We start from the raw sequence: 25,111 nt of genomic DNA, 5'->3' as shown, positions 1-25,111 counted from the left end.
TGAGCTTGCTTTGCTTAATGAACCAACGGAAAAGTCTGAAAACGGCAAACTCCGCCCATTTGGCACTTGAGGCAGACAATAGGCATAATTTGAAAGATTTTGCATAGTGTTTGAACCCAGGTTGGGTCCAGAGAGAACGAGCAGTGTCGGTGGGTCGTAATAAAATATGAACTACTATATGTGTTTCCTGATGAAATACGAGCGAGCTTCCTTGGAAGAGAGAGCGGGCCGCCGTCGAGAGCTCTGAAAGTTATTGTGCCAGGGATTCTCTGGGACGCCATTCGCTGGGCTACACCCAATGGTTTATAGGCCTAGCGGTGACACGCTGACCTCTACTCTACCTCGCCAGGCGGTGTGTGTGTGCAATTAAACCATGCAGCTTAATGGTTGAGGGGGAAACATATGAAGTGGAGTGTTATTTGAGTTAGTGGATGGCTGAACAGCTGCGTACGTACAGTAACATTGGCGAGTGGATGCTCACTCATTCAGACACAAGGTTGAGGGCCTGCATGACAGCATTAGTCTTATGCCACTGTATACCCCGGAATGAATGAACTCAGGCCCATATTGGCAAAAAGCCACCACACACACTCACACTCTCTCACTCACTCACAACATATGGCAGAGACGTGTTTAACAGCCTTGACAGTTTAAGATGTGATGGCAGTGTGTCTGTCTTCTGTATCAGCAGCCGGAGCCTCAGGTTGACATACCAGACATCACCACCACACTGTGTATAGGGACTCAGGTTGACATACCAGACATCACCACCACACTGTCTATAGGGACTCAGGTTGACATACCAGACATCACCACCACACTGTGTATAGGGACTCAGGTTGACATACCAGACATCACCACCACACTGTGTATAGGGACTCAGGTTGACATACCAGACATCACTGTCTATAGGGACTCAGGTTGACATACCAGACATCACTGTCTATAGGGACTCAGGTTGACATACCAGACATCACCACCACACTGTCTATAGGGACTCAGGTTGACATACCAGACATCACCACCACACTGTCTATAGGGACTCAGGTTGACATACCAGACATCACCACCACACTGTGTATAGGGACTCAGGTTGACATACCAGACCTCACCACCACACTGTCTATAGGGACTCAGGTTGACATACCAGACATCACCACCACACTGTGTATAGGGACTCAGGTTGACATACCAGACATCACCACCACACTGTCTATAGGGACTCAGGTTGACATACCAGACCTCACCACCACACTGTCTATAGGGACTCAGGTTGACATACCAGACATCACCACCACACTGTCTATAGGGACTCAGGTTGACATACCAGACATCACCACCACACTGTCTATAGGGACTCAGGTTGACATACCAGACATCACCACCACACTGTGTATAGGGACTCAGGTTGACATACCAGACATCACCACCACACTGTGTATAGGGACTCAGGTTGACATACCAGACATCACCACCACACTGTCTATAGGGACTCAGGTTGACATACCAGACATCACCACCACACTGTCTATAGGGACTCAGGTTGACATACCAGACATCACCACCACACTGTGTATAGGGACTCAGGTTGACATACCAGACATCACCACCACACTGTCTATAGGGACTCAGGTTGACATACCAGACATCACCACCACACTGTGTATAGGGACTCAGGTTGACATACCAGACATCACCACCACACTGTCTATAGGGACTCAGGTTGACATACCAGACATCACCACCACACTGTGTATAGGGACTCAGGTTGACATACCAGACATCACCACCACACTGTCTATAGGGACTCAGGTTGACATACCAGACATCACCACCACACTGTGTATAGGGACTCAGGTTGACATACCAGACATCACCACCACACTGTCTATAGGGACTCAGGTTGACATACCAGACATCACCACCACACTGTGTATAGGGACTCAGGCTGACATACCAGACATCACCACCACACTGTCTATAGGGACTCAGGTTGACATACCAGACATCACCACCACACTGTCTATAGGGACTCAGGTTGACATACCAGACATCACCACCACACTGTGTATAGGGACTCAGGTTGACATACCAGACATCACCACCACACTGTCTATAGGGACTCAGGTTGACATACCAGACATCACCACCACACTGTCTATAGGGACTCAGGTTGACATACCAGACATCACCACCACACTGTCTATAGGGACTCAGGTTGACATACCAGACCTCACCACCACACTGTGTATAGGGACTCAGGTTGACATACCAGACATCACCACCACACTGTCTATAGGGACTCAGGTTGACATACCAGACATCACCACCACACTGTGTATAGGGACTCAGGTTGACATACCAGACATCACTGTCTATAGGGACTCAGGTTGACATACCAGACATCACTGTCTATAGGGACTCAGGTTGACATACCAGACATCACCACCACACTGTCTATAGGGACTCAGGTTGACATACCAGACATCACCACCACACTGTCTATAGGGACTCAGGTTGACATACCAGACATCACCACCACACTGTCTATAGGGACTCAGGTTGACATACCAGACATCACCACCACACTGTGTATAGGGACTCAGGTTGACATACCAGACATCACCACCACACTGTGTATAGGGACTCAGGTTGACATACCAGACATTACCACCACACTGTGTATAGGGACTCAGGTTGACATACCAGACATCACCACCACACTGTCTATAGGGACTCAGGTTGACATACCAGACATCACCACCACACTGTCTATAGGGACTCAGGTTGACATACCAGACATCACCACCACACTGTGTTTAGGGACTCAGGTTGACATACCAGACATCACCACCACACTGTGTATAGGGACTCAGGTTGACATACCAGACATCACCACCACACTGTCTATAGGGACTCAGGTTGACATACCAGACATCACCACCACACTGTCTATAGGGACTCAGGTTGACATACCAGACATCACCACCACACTGTCTATAGGGACTCAGGTTGACATACCAGACATCACCACCACACTGTGTATAGGGACTCAGGTTGACATACCAGACCTCACCACCACACTGTCTATAGGGACTCAGGTTGACATACCAGACATCACCACCACACTGTCTATAGGGACTCAGGTTGACATACCAGACATCACCACCACACTGTGTTTAGGGACTCAGGTTGACATACCAGACATCACCACCACACTGTGTATAGGGACTCAGGTTGACATACCAGACATCACCACCACACTGTCTATAGGGACTCAGGTTGACATACCAGACATCACCACCACACTGTGTTTAGGGACTCAGGTTGACATACCAGACCTCACCACCACCTTCTATCTCTTACTGTAATGCAGATCTTGGCAGTTCATATGGTCATGTATTAATTAGGTAGATTCTATGAATACATTAGACGGCACCTAATGGAGCTGGACAAGACAGTACACCTAATGGAGCTGGACAAGACAGTACACCTAATGGAGCTGGACAAGACAGTACACCTAATGGAGCTGGACAAGACAGTACACCTAATGGAGCTGGACAAGACAGTACACCTAATGGAGCTGGACAGTACAGTACACCTAATGGAGCTGGACAGTACAGTACACCTAATGGAGCTGGACAGTACAGTACACCTATTGGAGCTGGACAGTACAGTACACATATTGGAGCTGGACAGTACATGTACACCTAATGGAGCTGGACAGGACAGTACACCTAATGGAGCTGAACAGTACAGTACACCTAATGGAGCTGGACAGTACAGTACACCTAATGGAGCTGGACAGTACACCTAATGGAGCTGGACAGTACACCTAATGGAGCTGGACAGTACAGTACACGTAATGGAGCTGGACAGTACACCTAATGGAGCTGGACAGTACACGTACACCTAATGGAGCTGGACAGTACACCCAATGGAGCTGGACAGTACATGTACACCTAATGGAGCTGGACAGTACACCTATTGGAGCTGGACAGTACACCTAATGGAGCTGGACTGTACACCTATTGGAGCTGGACAGTACACCTAATGGAGCTGGACAGTACACCTAATGGAGCTGGACAGTACACCTGATGGAGCTGGACAGTACACCTAATGGAGCTGGACAGTACACGTAATGGAGCTGGACAGTACACCTACTGGAGCTGGACAGTACACCTAATGGAGCTGGACAGTACACCTAATGGAGCTGGACTGTACACCTAATGGAGCTGGACAGTACACCTAATGGAGCTGGACAGTACATGTACCTCCAAGCCCACTCTCCTCTCAGGGATATGGTGCTAGATGATCTGATAGAATATTGCAGATATAAATATAACATATAGAACAGCTGACAGGATATTTCTATATGAAATAATATCTGTCTGATCAACAAAATGTTAACGCAGTCTTTATTTCTCTCTCTCCACCCCCCCCCCCCTCTCTCTCGCTTTCCACCCCGCCTCTCTCGCGCTCTCCACCCCCCCCTCTCTCTCTCGCTCTCCACCCCACCTCTCCCTCTCGCTCTCCACCCCCACTCTCTCTCACGCCCCTCCACCTCTCTCTCCCCCACCTCTCTCTCCCCCTTTTGTTCCAGGAGGCCCAGAAGGTAAATAACCCTGCTAACAGTCAGGCAGCAGACGGTACAGCTAAGGGTCCTGATGAGAAGGACGAAGTGGTCCCTGCCAGCGAGGTGGGCTGGATGACCTCCGTGAAGGACTGGGCCGGGGTCATGATATCAGCACAGACACTCACCGGCAGAGTCCTGGTACGTACCCACCGTGTGTGTGTGTGTGTGTTTTTGAGTGTGTCGGTGGATACACACCGGAAGCGTCCTATGATTCTAAGGAAGTTATTCTCGGTTGTTGTGTTTTTCTATAACCCATTATGTTGTCATCCAGAGTCACATGCATTTATTTTACAAGCTATAACACACAATGTATTATATACAGCAGGATTTTAAAGAACCAAAGAGTTTGGTCTGCTTCGTGTTTTCATTTTTGCCTTGGAAATATTAAGATACTGGTATCACCACAGTCCCAGCATTTGGATTGTTGTACTCAGTCCTGTTGGTTTTAGCTGGTTTTGGTTTTGTCCAGTCCTGTTGGTTCTTGCTGGTTTTGGTCTAGTCCAGTCCTGTGGTTCTAGCTGGTTTTGGTCTAGTCCAGTTCTGTGGTTCTTGCTGGTTTTGGTCTCGTCCAGTCCTGTGGTTCTAGATGGTTTTGGTCTAGTCCAGTCCTGTTGGTTCTTGCTGGTTTTGGTCTAGTCCAGTCCTGTGGTTCTAGCTGGTTTTGGTCTAGTCCAGTCCTGTTGGTTCTAGCTGGTTTTGGTCTAGTCCAGTCCTGTGGTTCTAGCTGGTTTTGGTCTAGTCCAGTCCTGTTGGTTCTAGCTGGTTTTGGTCTCGTCCAGTCCTGTGGTTCTAGATGGTTTTGGTCTAGTCCAGTCCTGTTGGTTCTAGCTGGTTTTGGTCTAGTCCAGTCCTGTTGGTTCTAACTGGTTTTGGTCTAGTCCAGTCCTGTTGGTTCTAGCTGGTTTTGGTCTAGTCCAGTCCTGTGGTTCTAGATGGTTTTGGTCTAGTCCAGTCCTGTTGGTTCTAGCTGGTTTTGGTCTAGTCCAGTCCTGTTGGTTCTAGCTGGTTTTGGTCTAGTCCAGTCCTGTGGTTCTAGCTGGTTTTGGTCTAGTCCAGTCCTGTTGGTTCTAGCTGGTTTTGGTCTAGTCCAGTCCTGTTGGTTCTAGCTGGTTTTGGTCTCGTCCAGTCCTGTGGTTCTAGATGGTTTTGGTCTAGTCCAGTCCTGTTGGTTCTAGCTGGTTTTGGTCTAGTCCAGTCCTGTTGGTTCTAACTGGTTTTGGTCTAGTCCAGTCCTGTTGGTTCTAGCTGGTTTTGGTCTAGTCCAGTCCTGTTGGTTCTAGCTGGTTTTGGTCTCGTCCAGTCCTGTGGTTCTAGATGGTTTTGGTCTAGTCCAGTCCTGTTGGTTCTAGCAGGTTTATTTCTATATTCTCTCAGTTCAGTCTTGTTGGATGTAGCAGGCCGGCTCCTCTGCTGCAGTGCACTCAGTGCAGCCCCCTGTAATTCACTCTGCTGTAGCCCTTCAGGTCTGTGTGTGTCTGTCATCCTAAAATGGTTGACTCAAGTGCCCCCTGAGTATCTGCTGTGTGTGTGCAGTCTTCACATCTGGCCAGTGTGTGTGGGGCGGGGTTGCAGTCTTCACATCTGACCAGTGTGTGTGGGGCGGGGTTGCAGTCTTCACATTTGACCAGTGTGTGTGGGGCGGGGTTGCAGTCTTCACATCTGACCAGTGTGTGGGGCGGGGTTGCAGTCTTCACATCTGACCAGTGTGTGTGGGGCGGGGTTGCAGTCTTCACATCTGACCAGTGTGTGTGGGGCAGGGTTGCAGTCTTCACATCTGACCAGTGTGTGTGGGGCAGGGTTGCAGTCTTCACATCTGACCAGTGTGTGTGGGGCGGGGTTGCAGTCTTCACATCTGACCAGTGTGTGGGGCAGGGTTGCAGTCTTCACATCTGACCAGTGTGTGGGGCGGGGTTGCAGTCTTCACATCTGACCAGTGTGTGGGGCGGGGTTGCAGTCTTCACATCCCGACCAGTGTGTGGGGCGGGGTTGCAGTCTTCACATCTGACCAGTGTGTGTGGGGCGGGGTTGCAGTCTTCACATCTGACCAGTGTGTGGGGCGGGGTTGCAGTCTTCACATCTGACCAGTGTGTGGGGCGGGGTTGCAGTCTTCACATCTGACCAGTGTGTGGGGCGGGGTTGCAGTCTTCACATCTGACCAGTGTGTGTGGGGCGGGGTTGCAGTCTTCACATCTGACCAGTGTGTGGGGCGGGGTTGCAGTCTTCACATCTGACCAGTGTGTGTGGGGTGGGGTTGCAGTCTTCACATCTGACCAGTGTGTGGGGCGGGGTTGCAGTCTTCACATCTGACCAGTGTGTGTGGGGCGGGGTTGCAGTCTTCACATCTGACCAGTGTGTGTGTGGGGCGGGGTTGCAGTCTTCACATCTGACCAGTGTGTGTGTGGGGCGGGGTTGCAGTCTTCACATCTGGCCAGTGTGTGTGGGGCAGGGTTGCAGTCTTTGCGTGAGAGTAATATGGTTGGCTGGTGTATTGTGGAGCATTATCCCTCCAACAGCTCAGTACCCATCCAGTAGACGTGTTCAGCTGGAATACTTTATCATTAATAGACATCAGCTACAGACTACTATCTCCACTACATGGTACACAGGGGTTGCAGAGCGAGGAGAGGGAGAATGAGAGGGGAGGAGAGGGAGAATGAGTGGGGAGGAGAAGGAGAATGAGAGGAGAGGGAGAATGAGCGTGGAGGAGAGGAGAGGGAGAATGATTGAGAAGGAGAGGAGAGGGAGAATGATTGAGAAGGAGAGGGAGAATGAGAGAGGAGAGGAGAGGGAGAATGAGAGAGGAGGAGAGGAGAGGGAGAATGAGAGAGGAGAGGAGAGAGAGAATGAGTGAGGAGGAGAGGGGTTGGAAAAAGAGTGAGGAGGAGTGGGAGAATGAGTGAGTAGGAGAATGAGAGAGGAGGAGAGGGAGAATGAGTGAGTAGGAGAGGGAGAATGAGTGAGTAGGAGAGGGAGAATGAGTGAGTAGGAGAATGAGAGAGGAGGAGAGGGAGAATGAGTGAGTAGGAGAGGGAGAATGAGTGAGTAGGAGAGGGAGAATGAGTGAGTAGGAGAATGAGAGAGGAGGAGAGGGAGAATGAGTGAGTAGGAGAGGGAGAATGAGTGAGTAGGAGAATGAGAGAGGAGGAGAGGGAGAATGAGTGAGTAGGAGAGGGAGAATGAGTGAGTAGGAGAATGAGAGAGGAGGAGAGGGAGAATGAGTGAGTAGGAGAGGGAGAATGAGTGAGTAGGAGAGGGAGAATGAGTGAGTAGGAGAGGGAGAATGAGTGAGTAGGAGAGGGAGAATGAGTGAGGAGGAGAATGAGAGAGGAGGAGAGGGAGAATGAGTGAGTAGGAGAGGGAGAATGAGTGAGTAGGAGAGGGAGAATGAGTGAGGAGGAGAATGAGAGAGGAGGAGAGGGAGAATGAGTGAGTAGGAGAGGGAGAATGAGTGAGTAGGAGAGGGAGAATGAGTGAGTAGGAGAGGGAGAATGAGTGAGTAGGAGAATGAGAGAGGAGGAGAGGGAGAATGAGTGAGGAGGAGAATGAGAGAGGTGGAGAATGAGAGAGGTGGAGAGGGAGAATGAGTGAGGAGGAGAGGGAGAATGAGTGAGGAGGAGTGGGAGAATGAGTGAGGAGGAGAGGGAGAATGAGTGAGTAGGAGAGGGAGAATGAGTGAGTAGGAGAATGAGAGAGGAGGAGAGGGAGAATGAGTGAGGAGGAGAATGAGAGAGGTGGAGAATGAGAGAGGTGGAGAGGGAGAATGAGAGAGGAGGAGGGGGAGAATGAGAGGGGAGGAGAGGAGAGGGAGAATGAGAGAGGAGGAGAGGAGAGGGATAATGAGAGAGGGGGAGAGGAGAGGGAGAATGAGAGAGGGGGAGAGGAGAGGGAGAATGAGTGAGGATGAGAGGGGTAGGAAAAAGGGGAGGAGAGGTGTTAGAAAAAGGGAAAGGAAGAGTGGGGTAGGAAAAGAGAGAGGACGAGTGGGGGAATGAGTGAGGAGGAGAGGGGGAATGAGTGAGGAGGAGAGGGAGAATGAGTGAGGAGGAGAGGGGGAATGAGTGAGGAGGAGAGGGAGAATGAGTGAGGAGGAGAGGGGTAGGAAAAGAGAGATGAGAGGGGTAGGAGAAAGAGAGAGGAGGAGTGGGGGAGGAGAATGAGAGAGGAGAGGATGAGAATGAGTGAAGAGGAGAGGGTGAATGAGTGAAGAGGAGAGGGAGAATGAGAGAGGAGGAGAGGGAGAATGAGAGAGGATGAGAGGGAGAATGAGTGAGGAGGAGAATGAGAGAGGAGAGGATGAGAATGAGTGAAGAGGAGAGGGTGAATGAGTGAAGAGGAGAGGGAGAATGAGAGAGGAGGAGAGGGAGAATGAGAGAGGATGAGAGGGAGAATGAGTGAGGAGGAGAATGAGAGAGGAGAGGATGAGAATGAGTGAAGAGGAGAGGGTGAATGAGTGAAGAGGAGAGGGATAATGAGAGAGGAGGAGAGGGAGAATGAGAGAGGAGGAGAGGGAGAATGAGTGAAGAGGAGAGGGTGAATGAGTGAAGAGGAGAGGGTGAATGAGTGAAGAGGAGAGGGATAATGAGAGAGGAGGAGAGGGAGAATGAGAGAGGAGGAGAGGGAGAATGAGAGAGGAGGAGAGGGAGAATGAGAGAGGAGGAGAGGGAGAATGAGAGAGGAGGAGAGGGCGAATGAGTGAAGAGGAGAGGGAGAATGAGAGAGGAGGAGAGGGAGAATGAGAGAGGAGGAGAGGGAGAATGAGAGAGGAGGAGAGGGATAATGAGAGAGGAGGAGAGGGAGAATGAGTGAGTAGGAGAGGGAGAATGAGTGAAGAGGAGAGGGAGAATGAGAGAGGAGGAGAGGGAGAATGAGAGAGGAGGAGATGGAGAATGAGAGAGGAGGAGAGGGAGAATGAGAGAGGAGGAGAGGGAGAATGAGTGAGTAGGAGAGGGAGAATGAGTGAGTAGGAGAGGGAGAATGAGTGAGTAGGAGAGGGAGAATGAGTGAGGAGGAGAATGAGAGAGGAGGAGAGGGAGACAGAGTGAGTAGGAGAGGGAGAATGAGTGAGTAGGAGAGGGAGAATGAGTGAGTAGGAGAGGGAGAATGAGTGAGTAGGAGAGGGAGAATGAGTGAGGAGGAGAATGAGTGAGTAGGAGAGGGAGAATGAGTGAGTAGGAGAGGGAGAATGAGTGAGGAGGAGAATGAGAGAGGAGGAGAGGGAGAATGAGTGAGTAGGAGAGGGAGAATGAGTGAGTAGGAGAGGGAGAATGAGTGAGTAGGAGAATGAGAGAGGAGGAGAGGGAGAATGAGTGAGGAGGAGAATGAGAGAGGTGGAGAATGAGAGAGGTGGAGAGGGAGAATGAGAGAGGAGGAGAGGGAGAATGAGTGAGGAGGAGTGGGAGAATGAGTGAGGAGGAGTGGGAGAATGAGTGAGGAGGAGAGGGAGAATGAGTGAGTAGGAGAGGGAGAATGAGTGAGTAGGAGAATGAGAGAGGAGGAGAGGGAGAATGAGTGAGGAGGAGAATGAGAGAGGTGGAGAATGAGAGAGGTGGAGAGGGAGAATGAGAGAGGAGGAGGGGGAGAATGAGAGGGGAGGAGAGGAGAGGGAGAATGAGAGAGGAGGAGAATAAGAGGGGAGGAGAGGAGAGGGATAATGAGAGAGGGGGAGAGGAGAGGGAGAATGAGAGAGGGGGAGAGGAGAGGGAGAATGAGTGAGGATGAGAGGGGTAGGAAAAAGGGGAGGAGAGGGGTTGGAAAAAGGGAAAGGAAGAGTGGGGTAGGAAAAGAGAGAGTACGAGTGGGAGAATGAGTGAGGAGGAGAGGGGGAATGAGTGAGGAGGAGAGGGAGAATGAGTGAGGAGGAGAGGGGGAATGAGTGAGGAGGAGAGGGAGAATGAGTGAGGAGGAGAGGGGTAGGAAAAGAGAGATGAGAGGGGTAGGAGAAAGAGAGAGGAGGAGTGGGGGAGGAGAATGAGAGAGGAGAGGATGAGAATGAGTGAAGAGGAGAGGGTGAATGAGTGAAGAGGAGAGGGAAAATGAGAGAGGAGGAGAGGGAGAATGAGAGAGGATGAGAGGGAGAATGAGTGAGGAGGAGAATGAGAGAGGAGAGGATGAGAATGAGTGAAGAGGAGAGGGTGAATGAGTGAAGAGGAGAGGGAGAATGAGAGAGGAGGAGAGGGAGAATGAGAGAGGATGAGAGGGAGAATGAGTGAGGAGGAGAATGAGAGAGGAGAGGATGAGAATGAGTGAAGAGGAGAGGGTGAATGAGTGAAGAGGAGAGGGATAATGAGAGAGGAGGAGAGGGAGAATGAGAGAGGAGGAGAGGGAGAATGAGTGAAGAGGAGAGGGTGAATGAGTGAAGAGGAGAGGGTGAATGAGTGAAGAGGAGAGGGATAATGAGAGAGGAGGAGAGGGAGAATGAGAGAGGAGGAGAGGGAGAATGAGAGAGGAGGAGAGGGAGAATGAGAGAGGAGGAGAGGGAGAATGAGAGAGGAGGAGAGGGAGAATGAGAGAGGAGGAGAGGGAGAATGAGTGAAGAGGAGAGGGAGAATGAGAGAGGAGGAGAGGGAGAATGAGAGAGGAGGAGAGGGAGAATGAGAGAGGAGGAGAGGGATAATGAGAGAGGAGGAGAGGGAGAATGAGTGAGTAGGAGAGGGAGAATGAGTGAAGAGGAGAGGGAGAATGAGAGAGGAGGAGAGGGAGAATGAGAGAGGAGGAGATGGAGAATGAGAGAGGAGGAGAGGGAGAATGAGAGAGGAGGAGAGGGAGAATGAGTGAGTAGGAGAGGGGTAGGAAAAAGAGAGAGGAGGAGTGGGGTAAGAGATAGAGAAAGGAGGAGAGGGGTAGTGGAAAGAGAGGAGGAGAAGGGTAGGAGAAAGAGAGGAGGAGATGGGTAGGAGAAGGGAGAGAGGAGGAGAAGGGAGAGAGAGGAGGAGAAGGGAGAGAGAGGAGAGGGGTAGGAGAAAGAGAGGAGTGGGGTAGGAGAAAGAGAGAGGAGGAGTGGGGTAGGAGAAAGAGAGAATGAGTGGGGTAGGAGAAAGAGAGAGGAGGAGAGGGGTAGTGGAAGAGAGGAGGAGAAGGGTAGGAGAAAGAGAGAGGAGGAGAAGGGTAGGATAAGGAAGAGAGGAGTAGAAGGGTAGGAGAAAGAGAGAGGAGGAGATGGGTAGTGGAAAGAGAGGAGGAGAAGGGTAAGAGAAAGAGAGAGGAGGAGAAGGGTAGGAGAAAGAGAGAGGAGGAGAAGGGTAGGAGAAAGAGAGAGGAGGATAATGGTAGGAGAAAGAGAGAGGAGGAGAAGGGTAGGAGAAAGAGAGAGGAGGAGAAGGGTAGGAGAAGGGAGAGAGAGGAGGAGAAGGGAGAGAGAGGAGAGGGGTAGGAAAAAAAGAGGAGTGGGGTAGGAGAAAGAGAGAGGAGGAGTGGGGAAAGAGAGAGTGGGGAGGAGAGGGAGAATGAGTAAGGAGGAGAGAGGAGAAGGAGGAGAATGAGTGAGGAGGAGAGGGGTAGGAGAAGAGAGAGGAGTGGGGTACTAGAAAGAGAGAGGAGGAGAGGGGTAGGGAAAGAGAGGAGGGGAGGGGGTAGGGAAAGAGAGGAGGGGAGGGGGTAGGGAAAGAGAGGAGGGGAGAGGGTGAGGTCAGGAGAGAGGAGGAGAAGGAGATTAGAGAGAGGAGGAGAGGGAGAAAGCGTGGAGAGGAAGGAGAAAGCGAGGAGAGGAGGGAGAAAGTGAGGAGGAGAGGGAAAAAGAGAGGAGGAGAGGGGTAGGAGAAGTAGAGGAGAAGGGTAGGAAAAAGAGAGAGGAGAAAGAGAGAAGAGGGGAGGGAAAGAGAGGAGGAGAGGGAAAAAGAGAGAGGAGGAGAGGGGTAGGAGAAGTAGAGGAGAAGGGTAGGAAAAAGAGAGAGGAGGAGAAAGGGGAAGTGAGGTGAGATGAGAGGAGGGCGAGGACGGACAGAGAGGAGAAGAGGAGAGTCCCCTTGTCTGTCTGCTGCAGTGTATTGTGGTTATCAGCTGATGATAAATGTGTCTGGGCAGGGCTGGAGTAAAGCATCTGGACTCACACCATGAGCTTAAAACCAGACGGAGGAAACCCTACATTTTACAAAGGGAGGAAACTCATATTTTCATTTGTAGAAGCAGAATGTTTTCTTTTTAGAAATATTGATACACATAGAGACATAACATTAATACAAGCCTGATTAAAATGCATTATAAAGCCTCGTATATGAATATGAAAAGTTTAAGTAAAGTGTTACCAAAATGTCTTAGTTTTCTTATGTTAGAGATGATTTAGGTGTTTCATAGACAGCTGGTGTTTGGGAACTGAATAAATAGGAAACTCTGAGTGTTGACCAAAACAAACAAACAAAGCTATAAGCTGCCAACCCTAAAGTGTCGTAGTTAATATTTGGTGATATGAGAGTTCTTCACACCTACTTAGAATATGAGAGTCTCAGATACAAGGCTTTCATCACCTTGGAAACAAACTTCTGAACGGGAGCTTTCAATTTACTAAACAAGTTCAACTTTCATCACATTCTGTTAGCTGTTCTCCGCTGGCGTGGACACATCTCCCCCTCATTATCCTTTTTCCCTTTTTCTCTATGGGGGGGGGGGGGGGGGGGGCGACATGGCCTAAAGATCATCTCTCTATTTTTTTCCAAACTTATGAGTGATTCATGGTATGCACTACATGACCAAATGTATGTGGACACCTGCTCATCGAACATCTCATTCCAAATTCATGGGCATCAATATGGAGTTGGTCCCCCCTTTGCTTCTATTCAGCCTCCACTCTTCTGGCAAGGCTTTCCACTGTTGTAACATTGCTGCAGGTACTTGCTTCCATTCAGCCACAAGAGCATTAGTGAGGTTGGGTACTGATGTTGGGCGATTAGACCTGGCTCGCAGTCGGTGTTCCAATTCATGCCAAAGGTGTTCGATTGGGTTTAGGTCAGGGCTCTGTGCAGGCCAGTCAAGGTCTTCCACATCGATCTTGACAAACCATTTTTGTATGGACCTCGATTTGTGCACGGGCATTGTCATGCTGAAACAGGAAAGGGCCTTCCCCAAACTGTTGCAACAGAGTTGGAAGCAGAGAATCATGTAGAATGTCATTGTATGCTGTAGCGTTAAGATTTCCCTTCACTGGAACTAAGGGACCCAAACCATGAAAAACACCTCGAGACCATTATTCCTCCTCCACCACCACCAAACTTCACAGTTGGCACTATGCATTGGGGCACTATGCATTCCTGGCATCCGCCAAATCCAGATTCGTCCGTCGGACTGCCAGATAGTGAAGCGAGATTCATCACTCCAGAGAATGAGTTTCCACTGCTCCACAGAACAATGGCGGTGAGCTTTACACCACTCCAACCGATGCTTGGCATTGCGCATGGGGATCTTAGGCATGTGGGTGGCTGCTCGGCCATGGTAAACCATTTCATAAAGCTCCTGACGAACAGTTCTTGTGCTGACGTTGCTTCCAGAGGCAGTTTAGAACTCTGTAGTGAGGGTTGTAACCGAGGACAGATGATTTTTATGTGCTATGCGCTTCAGCACTCGGCGGTCCCGTTCTGTGAGCTTGTGTGGCCTACCACTTTGCGGCTGAGCCGTTGTTGCTCCTAGACGTTTCCACTTCACAATAACAGCACTTACGGTTGACTGGGGCAGCTCTAGCAGGGCAGGAATTTGACGTACTGACTTATTGAAAAGGTGGCATCCTAGGACGGTGCCACATTGAAAGTCACTGAGCTCTTAAGGCCATTCTACTGCCAATGTTTGTCTATGGTCTCATAAATAATCTCTCAAGCACAAGCCCACGTGCTAGTGAGCAGCCAGCTAATCTTGATATTTAAAGTCTAGACAACTTGGATCTATTTGCTTGCTAACAAGGTAAAACAGTTGACCTGTTATGAATAGACCCTCCTGCCTGTCTCCACCTGGTCGAACAACATAGCCTGTTCACTTTGTTTAGGTGTTGAAATCAAGTGACCTACCTGGATAAGAAGATGCTTAATTCTCAGAATGAGAATGAGTTGATAATACCCGATATAAATGCGTATTTTTATTCTCGTTGCACATTTATAGAATACTGATTAGTCAGCTAGCACATAACTGTCTGTGGCTAAAATGCTGCTAGCTGTACGTGGTATTATAAAACACAGACTAGACAGCTAGTATAACAGTCTGTGGCTAAAATGCTGCTAGCGGTACGTGGTATTATAAAACACAGGCTAGACAGCTAGTATAACAGTCTGTGGCTAAAATGTTGCTAGCGGTACGTGGTATTATAAAACACAGGCTAGACAGCTAGTATAACAGTCTGTGGCTAAAATGCTGCTAGCGGTACGTGGTATTATAAAACACAGGCTAGACAGCTAGTATAACAGTCTGTGGCTAAAATGCTGCTAGCGGTACGTGGTATTATAAAACACAGGCTAGACAGCTAGTATAACAGTCTGTGGCTAAAATGTTGCTAGCTGTACGTGGTATTATAAAACACAGACTAGACAGCTAGTATAACAGTCTGTGGCTAAAATGTTGCTAGCGGTACGTGGTATTATAAAACACAGACTAGACAGCTAGTATAACAGTCTGTGGCTAAAATGTTGCTAGCTGTACGTGGTATTATAAAACACAGACTAGACAGCTAGTATAACAGTCTGTGGCTAAAATGTTGCTAGCTGTACGTGGTATTATAAAACACAGACTAGACAGCTAGTATAACAGTCTGTGGCTAAAATGTTGCTAGCGGTACGTGGTATTATAAAACACAGACTAGACAGCTAGTATAACAGTCTGTGGCTAAAATGTTGCTAGCGGTACGTGGTATTATAAAACACAGGCTAGACAGCTAGTATAACAGTCTGTGGCTAAAATGCTGCTAGCGGTACGTGGTATTATAAAACACAGGCTAGACAGCTAGTATAACAGTCTGTGGCTAAAATGTTGCTAGCTGTACGTGGTATTATAAAACACAGGCTAGACAGCTAGTATAACAGTCTGTGGCTAAAATGTTGCTAGCTGTACGTGGTATTATAAAACACAGGCTAGACAGCTAGTATAACAGTCTGTGGCTAAAATGCTGCTAGCGGTACGTGGTATTATAAAACACAGGCTAGACAGCTAGTATAACAGTCTGTGGCTAAAATGTTGCTAGCTGTACGTGGTATTATAAAACACAGACTAGACAGCTAGTATAACAGTCTGTGGCTAAAATGTTGCTAGCGGTACGTGGTATTATAAAACACAGACTAGACAGCTAGTATAACAGTCTGTGGCTAAAATGTTGCTAGCTGTACGTGGTATTATAAAACACAGACTAGACAGCTAGTATAACAGTCTGTGGCTAAAATGTTGCTAGCTGTACGTGGTATTATAAAACACAGGCTAGACAGCTAGTATAACAGTCTGTGGCTAAAATGTTGCTAGCGGTACGTGGTATTATAAAACACAGACTAGACAGCTAGTATAACAGTCTGTGGCTAAAATGTTGCTAGCTGTACGTGGTATTATAAAACACAGACTAGACAGCTAGTATAACAGTCTGTGGCTAAAATGCTGCTAGCAGTATGTTGAACCGCAATGCCGCGCCCGACAGAAACTGAGCATACACTTTCCACAATCATGTCCATTAATATTCTCGTTTTAGTAGGGTCTGCTTTGTTCTACATTTTGGGAGTTGAGACATAAACTCAGCAAAAAAAGAAACGTCCTCTCACTGTCAACTGCGTTTATTTTCAACAAACTTAACATGTGTAAATATTTGTATGAACATAACAAGAATCAACAACTGAGACCATAAACTGAACAAGTTCCACAGACATGTGACTAACAGAAATGGAATAATGTGTCCCTGAACAAAGGGGGGGTCAAAATCAAAAGTAACAGTCAGTATCTGGTGTGGCCACCAGCTGCATTAAGTACTGCAGTGCATTTCCTCCTCATGGACTGCACCATATTTGCCAGTTCTTGCTGTGAGATGTTACCCCACTTTTCCACCAATGCACCTGCAAGTTCCCGGACATTTTTGGGGGGAATGGCCCTCACCCTCCAATCCAACAGGTCCCAGACGTGCTCAATGGGATTGAGATCCGGGCTCTTCGCTGGCCATGGGAGAACACTGACATTCTTGTGTTGCAGGAAATCACGCACAGAACAAGCAGTATGGCTGGTGGCATTGTCATGCTGGAGGTTCATGTCAGGATGAGTCTGCAGGTAGGGTACCACATGAGGGAGGAGGATGTCTTCCCTGTAGTGCACAGCGTTGAGATTGCCTGCAATGACAACAAGCTCAGTCTGATGATGCTGTGACACACCACCCCAGACCATGACGGACCCTCCACCTCCAAATCGATCCCGCTCCAGAGTACAGGCCTCGGTGTAACGCTCATTCCTTCAATGATAAACGCGAATCCGACCATCACCCCTGGTGAGACAAAACCGCGACTCGTCAGTGAAGAGCACTTTTTGCCAGTCCTGTCTGGTCCAACGATGGTGGCGGTGATGACTGGTGAGGACCTGCCTTACAACAGGCCTACAAGCACTCAGTCCAGCCTCTCTCAGCCTATTGCAGACAGTCTGAGTACTGATGGAGAGATTGTGCGTTCCTGGTGTAACTCGGGCAATTGTTGTTGCCATCCTGTACCTGTCCCGCAGGTGTGATGTTCGCATGTGCCGATCCTGTGCAGGTGTTGTTACACGTGGTCTGCCACTGCGAGGACGATCAGCTGTCCGTCCTGTCTCCCTGTAGCGCTGTCTTAGGCGTCTCACTGTACGGTTATTGCAATTTATTGCCCTGGCCACATCTGCAGTCCTCATGCCTCCTTGCAGCATGCCTAAGGCAAGTTCACGCAGATGAGCAGGGACCCTGGGCATCTTTCTTTTGGTGTTTTTTCAGAGTCAGTAGAAAGGCCTCTTTAGTGTCGTAAGTTTTCATATCTGTGACCTTAATTGCCTACCGTCTGTAAGCTGTTAGTGGCTTAACGACCGTTCCACAGGTGCATGTTTATTAAATGTTTATGGTTCATTGAACAAGCATGGGAAACAGTGTTTAAACACTTTACAATGAAGATCTGTGGATTTATTTGGATTTTTACGAATGATCTTTGAAAGACAGGATCCTGAAAATGAGACGGTTCTTTTCTTGCTGAGTTTATAAAGGGTATCATTGTAAAGGTTAAGTTCTCATCTATTACAGTCAAATCATTTCGAAGTATTTGACCCATTCTGTTGGACCAAACCTCAAATGCAAATAGCGAATTTAAACTGCTTGTTGTCAGAGAGGAAGAAGTGATCTTCTGTCGTTATTGTTGTGAGTGGCAGGCGGAGGGGCTTGGTGTCTGTGAGCAAGTGGGAAGGGGCACAGTGCACACAGCACAGAAGGAACGAAGGAGAAGAAACCAAAAAGAGACAAAACGCTCATAAAAACAAACAAATAAAAACCTCCGTTGTTGCAATACAGGCATTTGGAACATCGTGCTAAAACATAACTTTGAATGAATGGAATTTATTGAATATATCGCCCGGCCCCACAAGAAACACACACAGCCTACCCAAATGATCTGTGTGATATTGAGGAGAAATGAAGCAGAGGACTGTAGCGAGCAGTTACTCTGCATAGAAATATCTCAGTACAACATCTACTGTGACTGTCTGCTTACTGATACTGACATGATGAGCACGGGACTGCACTCTAAACACTTCATTGTTTGTGTAGGTGAATGAGAGTGTGTATGTGTCTGTGAACGATTGTATGTGTGCACGATTCAAGTGTCTGCACACATATTGACATGTACAGTGTGAGTATGCCTACGTGTGTGTGTGTGTGTGTGTGGGCGGTGTTGTGGGACTCTTACCCTCCATTAGGCCTATGCTGCGGCTCCAAGCGGCAAAGAGCATCTGTGTACATGGAACCTGTTGCTGTGATACCATAGCAACTGCAGTGTAGCCTTACTCAATCATCTGATCTGTGAAGTAGAGGAGTAACACACACACAGACTGTGTCAGAGAACTGAGAATTAGAGTTGTTGTTTGTCATGTGATGGTGTTACAGTAGTTAAGGTCTTGTGTGATGGTGTTTCAGTAGTTAAGGACTTGTGTGATGGTGTTACAGTAGTTAAGGTCTTGTGTGATGGTGTTTCAGTAGTTAATGTCTTGTGTGATGGTGTTTCAGTAGTTAAGGTCTTGTGTGATGGTGTTTCAGTAGTTAAGGTCTTGTGTGATGGTGTTACAATAGTTAAGGTCTTGTGTGATGGTGTTTCAGTAGTTAAGGTCTTGTGTGATGGTGTTACAGTAGTTAAGGTCTTGTGTGATGGTGTTTCAGTAGTTAAGGTCTTGTGTGATGGTGTTACAGTAGTTAAGGTCTTGTGTGATGGTGTTTCAGTAGTTAAGGTCTTGTGTGATGGTGTTTCAGTAGTTAAGGTCTTGTGTGATGGTGTTTCAGTAGTTAAGGTCTTGTGTGATGGTGTTTCAGTAGTTAAGGTCTTGTGTGATGGTGTTTCAGTAGTTAAGGTCTTGTGTGATGGTGTTTCAGTAGTTAAGGTCTTGTGTGATGGTGTTTCAGTAGTTAAGGTCTTGTGTGATGGTGTTTCAGTAGTTAAGGTCTTGTGTGATGGTGTTACATTAGTTAAGGTCTTGTGTGATGGTGTTTCAGTAGTTAAGGTCTTGTGTGATGGTGTTACAGTAGTTAAGGTCTTGTGTGATGGTGTTTCAGTAGTTAAGGTCTTGTGTGATGGTGTTTCAGTAGTTAAGGTCTTGTGTGATGGTGTTACAGTAGTTAAGGTCTTGTGTGATGGTGTTTCAGTAGTTAAGGTCTTGTGTGATGGTGTTTCAGTAGTTAAGGTCTTGTGTGATGGTGTTTCAGTAGTTAAGGTCTTGTGTGATGGTGTTTCAGTAGTTAAGGTCTTGTGTGATGGTGTTGCAGTAGTTAAGGTCTTGTGTGATGGTGTTTCAGTAGTTAAGGTCTTGTGTGATGGTGTTACAGTAGTTAAGGTCTTGTGTGATGGTGTTTCAGTAGTTAAGGTCTTGTGTGATGGTGTTTCAGTAGTTAAGGTCTTGTGTGATGGTGTTACAGTAGTTAAGGTCTTGTGTGATGGTGTTTCAGTAGTTAAGGTCTTGTGTGATGGTGTTTCAGTAGTTAAGGTCTTGTGTGATGGTGTTTCAGTAGTTAAGGTCTTGTGTGATGGTGTTACAGTAGTTAAGGTCTTGTGTGATGGTGTTTCAGTAGTTAAGGTCTTGTGTGATGGTGTTTCAGTAGTTAAGGTCTTGTGTGATAGTGTTTCAGTAGTTAAGGTCTTGTGTGATGGTGTTTCAGTAGTTAAGGTCTTGTGTGATGGTGTTTCAGTAGTTAAGGTCTTGTGTGATGGTGTTTCAGTAGTTAAGGTCTTGTGTGATGGTGTTTCAGTAGTTAAGGTCTTGTGTGATGGTGTTTCAGTAGTTAAGGTCTTGTGTGATGGTGTTACATTAGTTAAGGTCTTGTGTGATGGTGTTACAGTAGTTAAGGTATTGTGTGATGGTGTTTCAGTAGTTAAGGTCTTGTGTGATGGTGTTTCAGTAGTTAAGGTCTTGTGTGATGGTGTTTCAGTAGTTAAGGTCTTGTGTGATGGTGTTTCAGTAGTTAAGGTCTTGTGTGATGGTGTTACAGTAGTTAAGGTCTTGTGTGATGGTGTTACAGTAGTTAAGGTCTTGTGTGATGGTGTTACAGTAGTTAAGGTCTTGTGTGATGGTGTTTCAGTAGTTAAGGTCTTGTGTGATGGTGTTTCAGTAGTTAATGTCTTGTGTGATGGTGTTTCAGTAGTTAAGGTCTTGTGTGATGGTGTTACAGTAGTTAAGGTATTGTGTGATGGTGTTTCAGTAGTTAAGGTCTTGTGTGATGGTGTTTCAGTAGTTAAGGTCTTGTGTGATGGTGTTTCAGTAGTTAAGGTCTTGTGTGATGGTGTTTCAGTAGTTAAGGTCTTGTGTGATGGTGTTTCAGTAGTTAAGGTCTTGTGTGATGGTGTTACAGTAGTTAAGGTCTTGTGTGATGGTGTTACAGTAGTTAAGGTCTTGTGTGATGGTGTTACAGTAGTTAAGGTCTTGTGTGATGGTGTTTCAGTAGTTAAGGTCTTGTGTGATGGTGTTTCAGTAGTTAATGTCTTGTGTGATGGTGTTTCAGTAGTTAAGGTCTTGTGTGATGGTGTTACAGTAGTTAAGGTATTGTGTGATGGTGTTTCAGTAGTTAAGGTCTTGTGTGATGGTGTTTCAGTAGTTAAGGTCTTGTGTGATGGTGTTTCAGTAGTTAAGGTCTTGTGTGATGGTGTTTCAGTAGTTAAGGTCTTGTGTGATGGTGTTTCAGTAGTTAAGGTCTTGTGTGATGGTGTTTCAGTAGTTAAGGTCTTGTGTGATGGTGTTTCAGTAGTTAAGGTCTTGTGTGATGGTGTTTCAGTAGTTAAGGTCTTGTGTGATGGTGTTACATTAGTTAAGGTCTTGTGTGATGGTGTTACAGTAGTTACGGTCTTGTGTGATGGTGTTTCAGTAGTTAAGGTCTTGTGTGATGGTGTTTCAGTAGTTAATGTCTTGTGTGATGGTGTTACAGTAGTTAAGGTATTGTGTGATGGTGTTTCAGTAGTTAAGGTCTTGTGTGATGGTGTTTCAGTAGTTAAGGTCTTGTGTGATGGTGTTACAGTAGTTAAGGTCTTGTGTGATGGTGTTTCAGTAGTTAAGGTCTTGTGTGATGGTGTTTCAGTAGTTAAGGTCTTGTGTGATGGTGTTTCAGTAGTTAAGGTCTTGTGTGATGGTGTTTCAGTAGTTAAGGTCTTGTGTGATGGTGTTTCAGTAGTTAAGGTCTTGTGTGATGGTGTTTCAGTAGTTAAGGTCTTGTGTGATGGTGTTTCAGTAGTTAAGGTCTTGTGTGATGGTGTTACAGTAGTTAAGTTCTTGTGTGATGGTGTTACAGTAGTTAAGGTCTTGTGTGATGGTGTTTCAGTAGTTAAGTTATTGTGTGATGGTGTTTCAGTAGTTAAGGTCTTGTGTGATGGTGTTTCAGTAGTTACGGTCTTGTGTGATGGTGTTTCAGTAGTTAAGGTCTTGTGTGATGGTGTTTCAGTAGTTAAGGTCTTGTGTGATGGTGTTTCAGTAGTTAAGGTCTTGTGTGATGGTGTTACAGTAGTTAAGGTCTTGTGTGATGGTGTTACATTAGTTTTCAGACGGCAGTGTGTTTTCAGACGGCAGTGTGTTTTCAGACGGCAGCGTGTTTTCAGACGGCAGCGTGTTTTCAGACGGCAGCGTGTTTTCAGACGGCAGCGTGTTTTCAGACGGCAGCGTGTTTTCAGACGGCAGCGTGTTTCCAGACGGCAGCGTGTTTTCAGACGGCAGCGTGTTTTCAGACGGCAGCGTGTTTTCAGACGGCAGCGTGTTTTCAGACGGCAGCGTGTTTTCAGACGGCAGCGTGTTTTCAGACGGCAGCGTGTTTTCAGACGGCAGCGTGTTTTCAGACGGCAGCGTGTTTTCAGGCGGTAGCGTGTTTTCAGACGGCAGCGTGTTTTCAGACGGCAGCGTGTTTTCAGACGGCAGCGTGTTTTCAGACGGTAGCGTGTTTTCAGACGGTAGCGTGTTTTCAGACGGCAGCGTGTTTTCAGACGGCAGCGTGTTTTCAGACGGTAGCGTGTTTTCAGACGGTAGCGTGTGAGTGTATTTGTCTTAATGGGAGCCAATACTCGGGCTGAGTCACTGAAACCCATTACAGCTCATCACATCAATGTCATGGAAGCAACAGAAACTAGGTGCAGACACACCTGTGTGTGTGCGTGCGTGCGTGCGTGTGTGCGAGAGAGATCACCCGACAGAGACAGAAGACATGGAAGCAATGATTAGGCTCAGGAAATTGTATTATTGGCAGAGAGCACCCCTTTCTCGCAACACACACACATAGCCGTCCTCATTTTCCATCAGGTCATTCTCACCTTATGTCGAACATTAAGGGAATGGCAGTTATATTTATCTGTGTGTGTTGTGTGTCACAACAACCAGGAGAAATAATAGATTCCATGTTATAATATGGCCCTCCTTTCTCTGTAGCTGTGCTTTGTGTGTGAGCCATCACCTTCATATTACAGCTGAATCAAATATTAACCAGTCTATTGACCCAGCGGGGTAGAGGGGGCTGGGAGGGAAGGAGAGGACTTGGAGGGGAGGAGAGGACTGGGAGGGGAGGGAAGGAGAGGACTGGGAGGGGAGGAGAGGACTGGGAGGGGAGGGAAGGAGAGGACTGGGAGGGGAGGGAAGGAGAGGACTGGGAGGGGAGGGAAGGAGAGGACTGGGAGGGGAGGGAAGGAGAGGACTGGGAGGGGAGGGAAGGAGAACACTGAGAGGGGAGGGAAGGAAAGCACTGGGAGGGGAGGGAAGGAGAGGACTGGGAGGGGAGGGAAGGAGAGGACAGGGAGGGGAGGAAAGGACTGGGAGGGGAGGGAAGGAGAGGACAGGGAGGGGAGGGAAGGAGATGACAGGGAGGGGAGGGAAGGAGAGGACAGGGAGGGGAGGGAAGGAGAAGAAAGGAAGGGGAGGGAAGGAGAGGACTGGGAGGGGAGGGAAGGCGAGGACTGGGAGGAAAGGAAATGACTGGGAGAGGACTGGGAGGGGAGGGAAGGAGAGTACTGGGAGGGAAGGAGAGGACTGGGAGGGGAGGGAAGGGAAGGAATGAGAGGACTGGGAGGGGAGGGAATGAGAGGACTGGGAGGGGAGGGAATGAGAGGACTGGGAGGGGAGGGAAGGAGAGGACTGGGAGGGAAGGAGAGGACTGGGAGGAAAGGAGAGGACTGGGGGGGAGGGAAGGAAATGACTGGGGGGGGATGGAAGGACAGGACTGGGAGTGGAGGGAAGGAGAGGACTGGGAGGGAAGGAGAGGACTGGGCGGGGAGGGAAGGAGAGGAGAGGACTGGGAGGGGAGGGAAGGAGAGGACTGGGATGGGAGGAAAGGAGAGGACTGGGAAGGAAGGAGAGGACTGGGAGGGGAGGGAAGGAGAGGACTGGGAGGGGAGGGAAAAAGAGGACAGGGAGGGGAGGGGAGGGAAGGAGATGACTGGGAGGGAAGGAAATGACTGGGAGGGGAGGGGAGGGAAGGAGAGGACTGGGAGGGGAGGGAAGGAGAGGACAGGGAGGGAAGGAGAGGAATGGGAGGGGAGGGAAGGAGATGACTGGCAGGGAAGGAAAGGACTGGGAGGGGAGGGAAGGAGAGGACTGGGAGGGGAGTGAAGGAGAGGACTGGGAGGGGAGGGAAGGAGAGGACAGGGGAAGGAGGGGACTGGGAGGGGATGGAAGGAGAGGACATGGAGGAGAGGGAAGGAGAGGACAGGGAAGGAGAGGACAGGGGGAGGGAAGGAGAGGACTGGGAGGGAAGGAAAGGACTGGGAGGGAAGGAAATGACTGGGAGGGGAGGGAAGGAGAGCACTGAGAGGGGAGGGAAGGAAAGCACTGGGAGGGGAGGGAAGGAGAGGACTGGGAGGGGAGTGAAGGAGAGGAGAGGACATGGAGGGGAGGGAAGGAGATGACTGGGAGGGAAGGAGAGGACTGGGAGGGGAGGGAAGGAGAGGACAGGGAGGGGAGGGAAGGAGAGGACATGGAAGGAGAAGACAGGGAGGGGAGGGAATGAGAGTACAGGGAGGGGATGGAAGGAGGGGACTGGGAGGGAAGGAGGGTGTCACGAACATCGTCTTGAAAATGACCGGACCAAGGTGCAGCGTTGTGAGCGTACATTTGTCTTTATTTTTTAAATGTCGCCAACAAAACAATAACAACAAAAACGAACGTGAAGCTCCGTAAGGCTATACATGCATTAAACGAAGACAACATCCCACAACTAAGGTGGCAAAACAGGCTGCCTAAGTATGATTCCCAATCAGAGACAACGATAGACAGCTGCCTCTGATTGGGAACCACACTCGGCGAGGGAACTGGAAGGGGAGGGAAGGAGAAGACAGGGAGGGGAGGGGAGGCCTGGGAGGGGAGGGAAGGAGAGGCCTGGGAGGGGAGGGAGGAGAGGACTGGGAGGGGAGGGAATGAGAGGACTGGGAGCGGAGGGAAGGAGAGGGCTGGGAGGGGAGGGAAGGAGAGGACTGGGAGGGGAGGGAAGGGTAGGAGAGGACTGGGAGGGAAGGGGAGGAGAGGACTGGGAGGGGAGGGGAGGAGAGGACTGGGAGGGGAGGGAAGGAGAGGACAGGGAGGGGAGGGAAGGAGAGGACATGGAAGGAGAAGACAGGGAGGGGAGGGAATGAGAGTACAGGGAGGGGATGGAAGGAGGGGACTGGGAGGGAAGGAGGGTGTCACGAACATCGTCTTGAAAATGACCGGACCAAGGTGCAGCGTTGTGAGCGTACATTTGTCTTTATTTTTTAAATGTCGCCAACAAAACAATAACAACAAAAACGAACGTGAAGCTCCGTAAGGCTATACATGCATTAAACGAAGACAACATCCCACAACTAAGGTGGCAAAACAGGCTGCCTAAGTATG

At 48.7% G+C, this 25,111-nt stretch overlaps 1 protein-coding gene across 9 annotated transcripts in view; it reads left to right on the top strand.

Annotated features, from left to right (window-relative positions):
• The window catches only part of LOC139562676 (calcium-activated potassium channel subunit alpha-1a-like), a 344,203-nt gene that overhangs the window by 110,309 nt on the left and 208,783 nt on the right, over positions 1–25,111 (top strand). For all 9 annotated transcript variants that reach the window (XM_071380568.1, XM_071380575.1, XM_071380570.1 and 6 more), the window contains exon 2: positions 4,604–4,774. In XM_071380568.1, the coding sequence (XP_071236669.1) occupies positions 4,604–4,774 (171 nt within the window). The remainder of the gene's footprint in view (positions 1–4,603; positions 4,775–25,111) is intronic.

This window comes from Salvelinus alpinus, chromosome 32, assembly GCF_045679555.1.
Source record: "Salvelinus alpinus chromosome 32, SLU_Salpinus.1, whole genome shotgun sequence".
NCBI lineage: Eukaryota > Metazoa > Chordata > Actinopteri > Salmoniformes > Salmonidae > Salvelinus > Salvelinus alpinus.
This window is presented reverse-complemented; position numbering and strand designations above follow the sequence as displayed.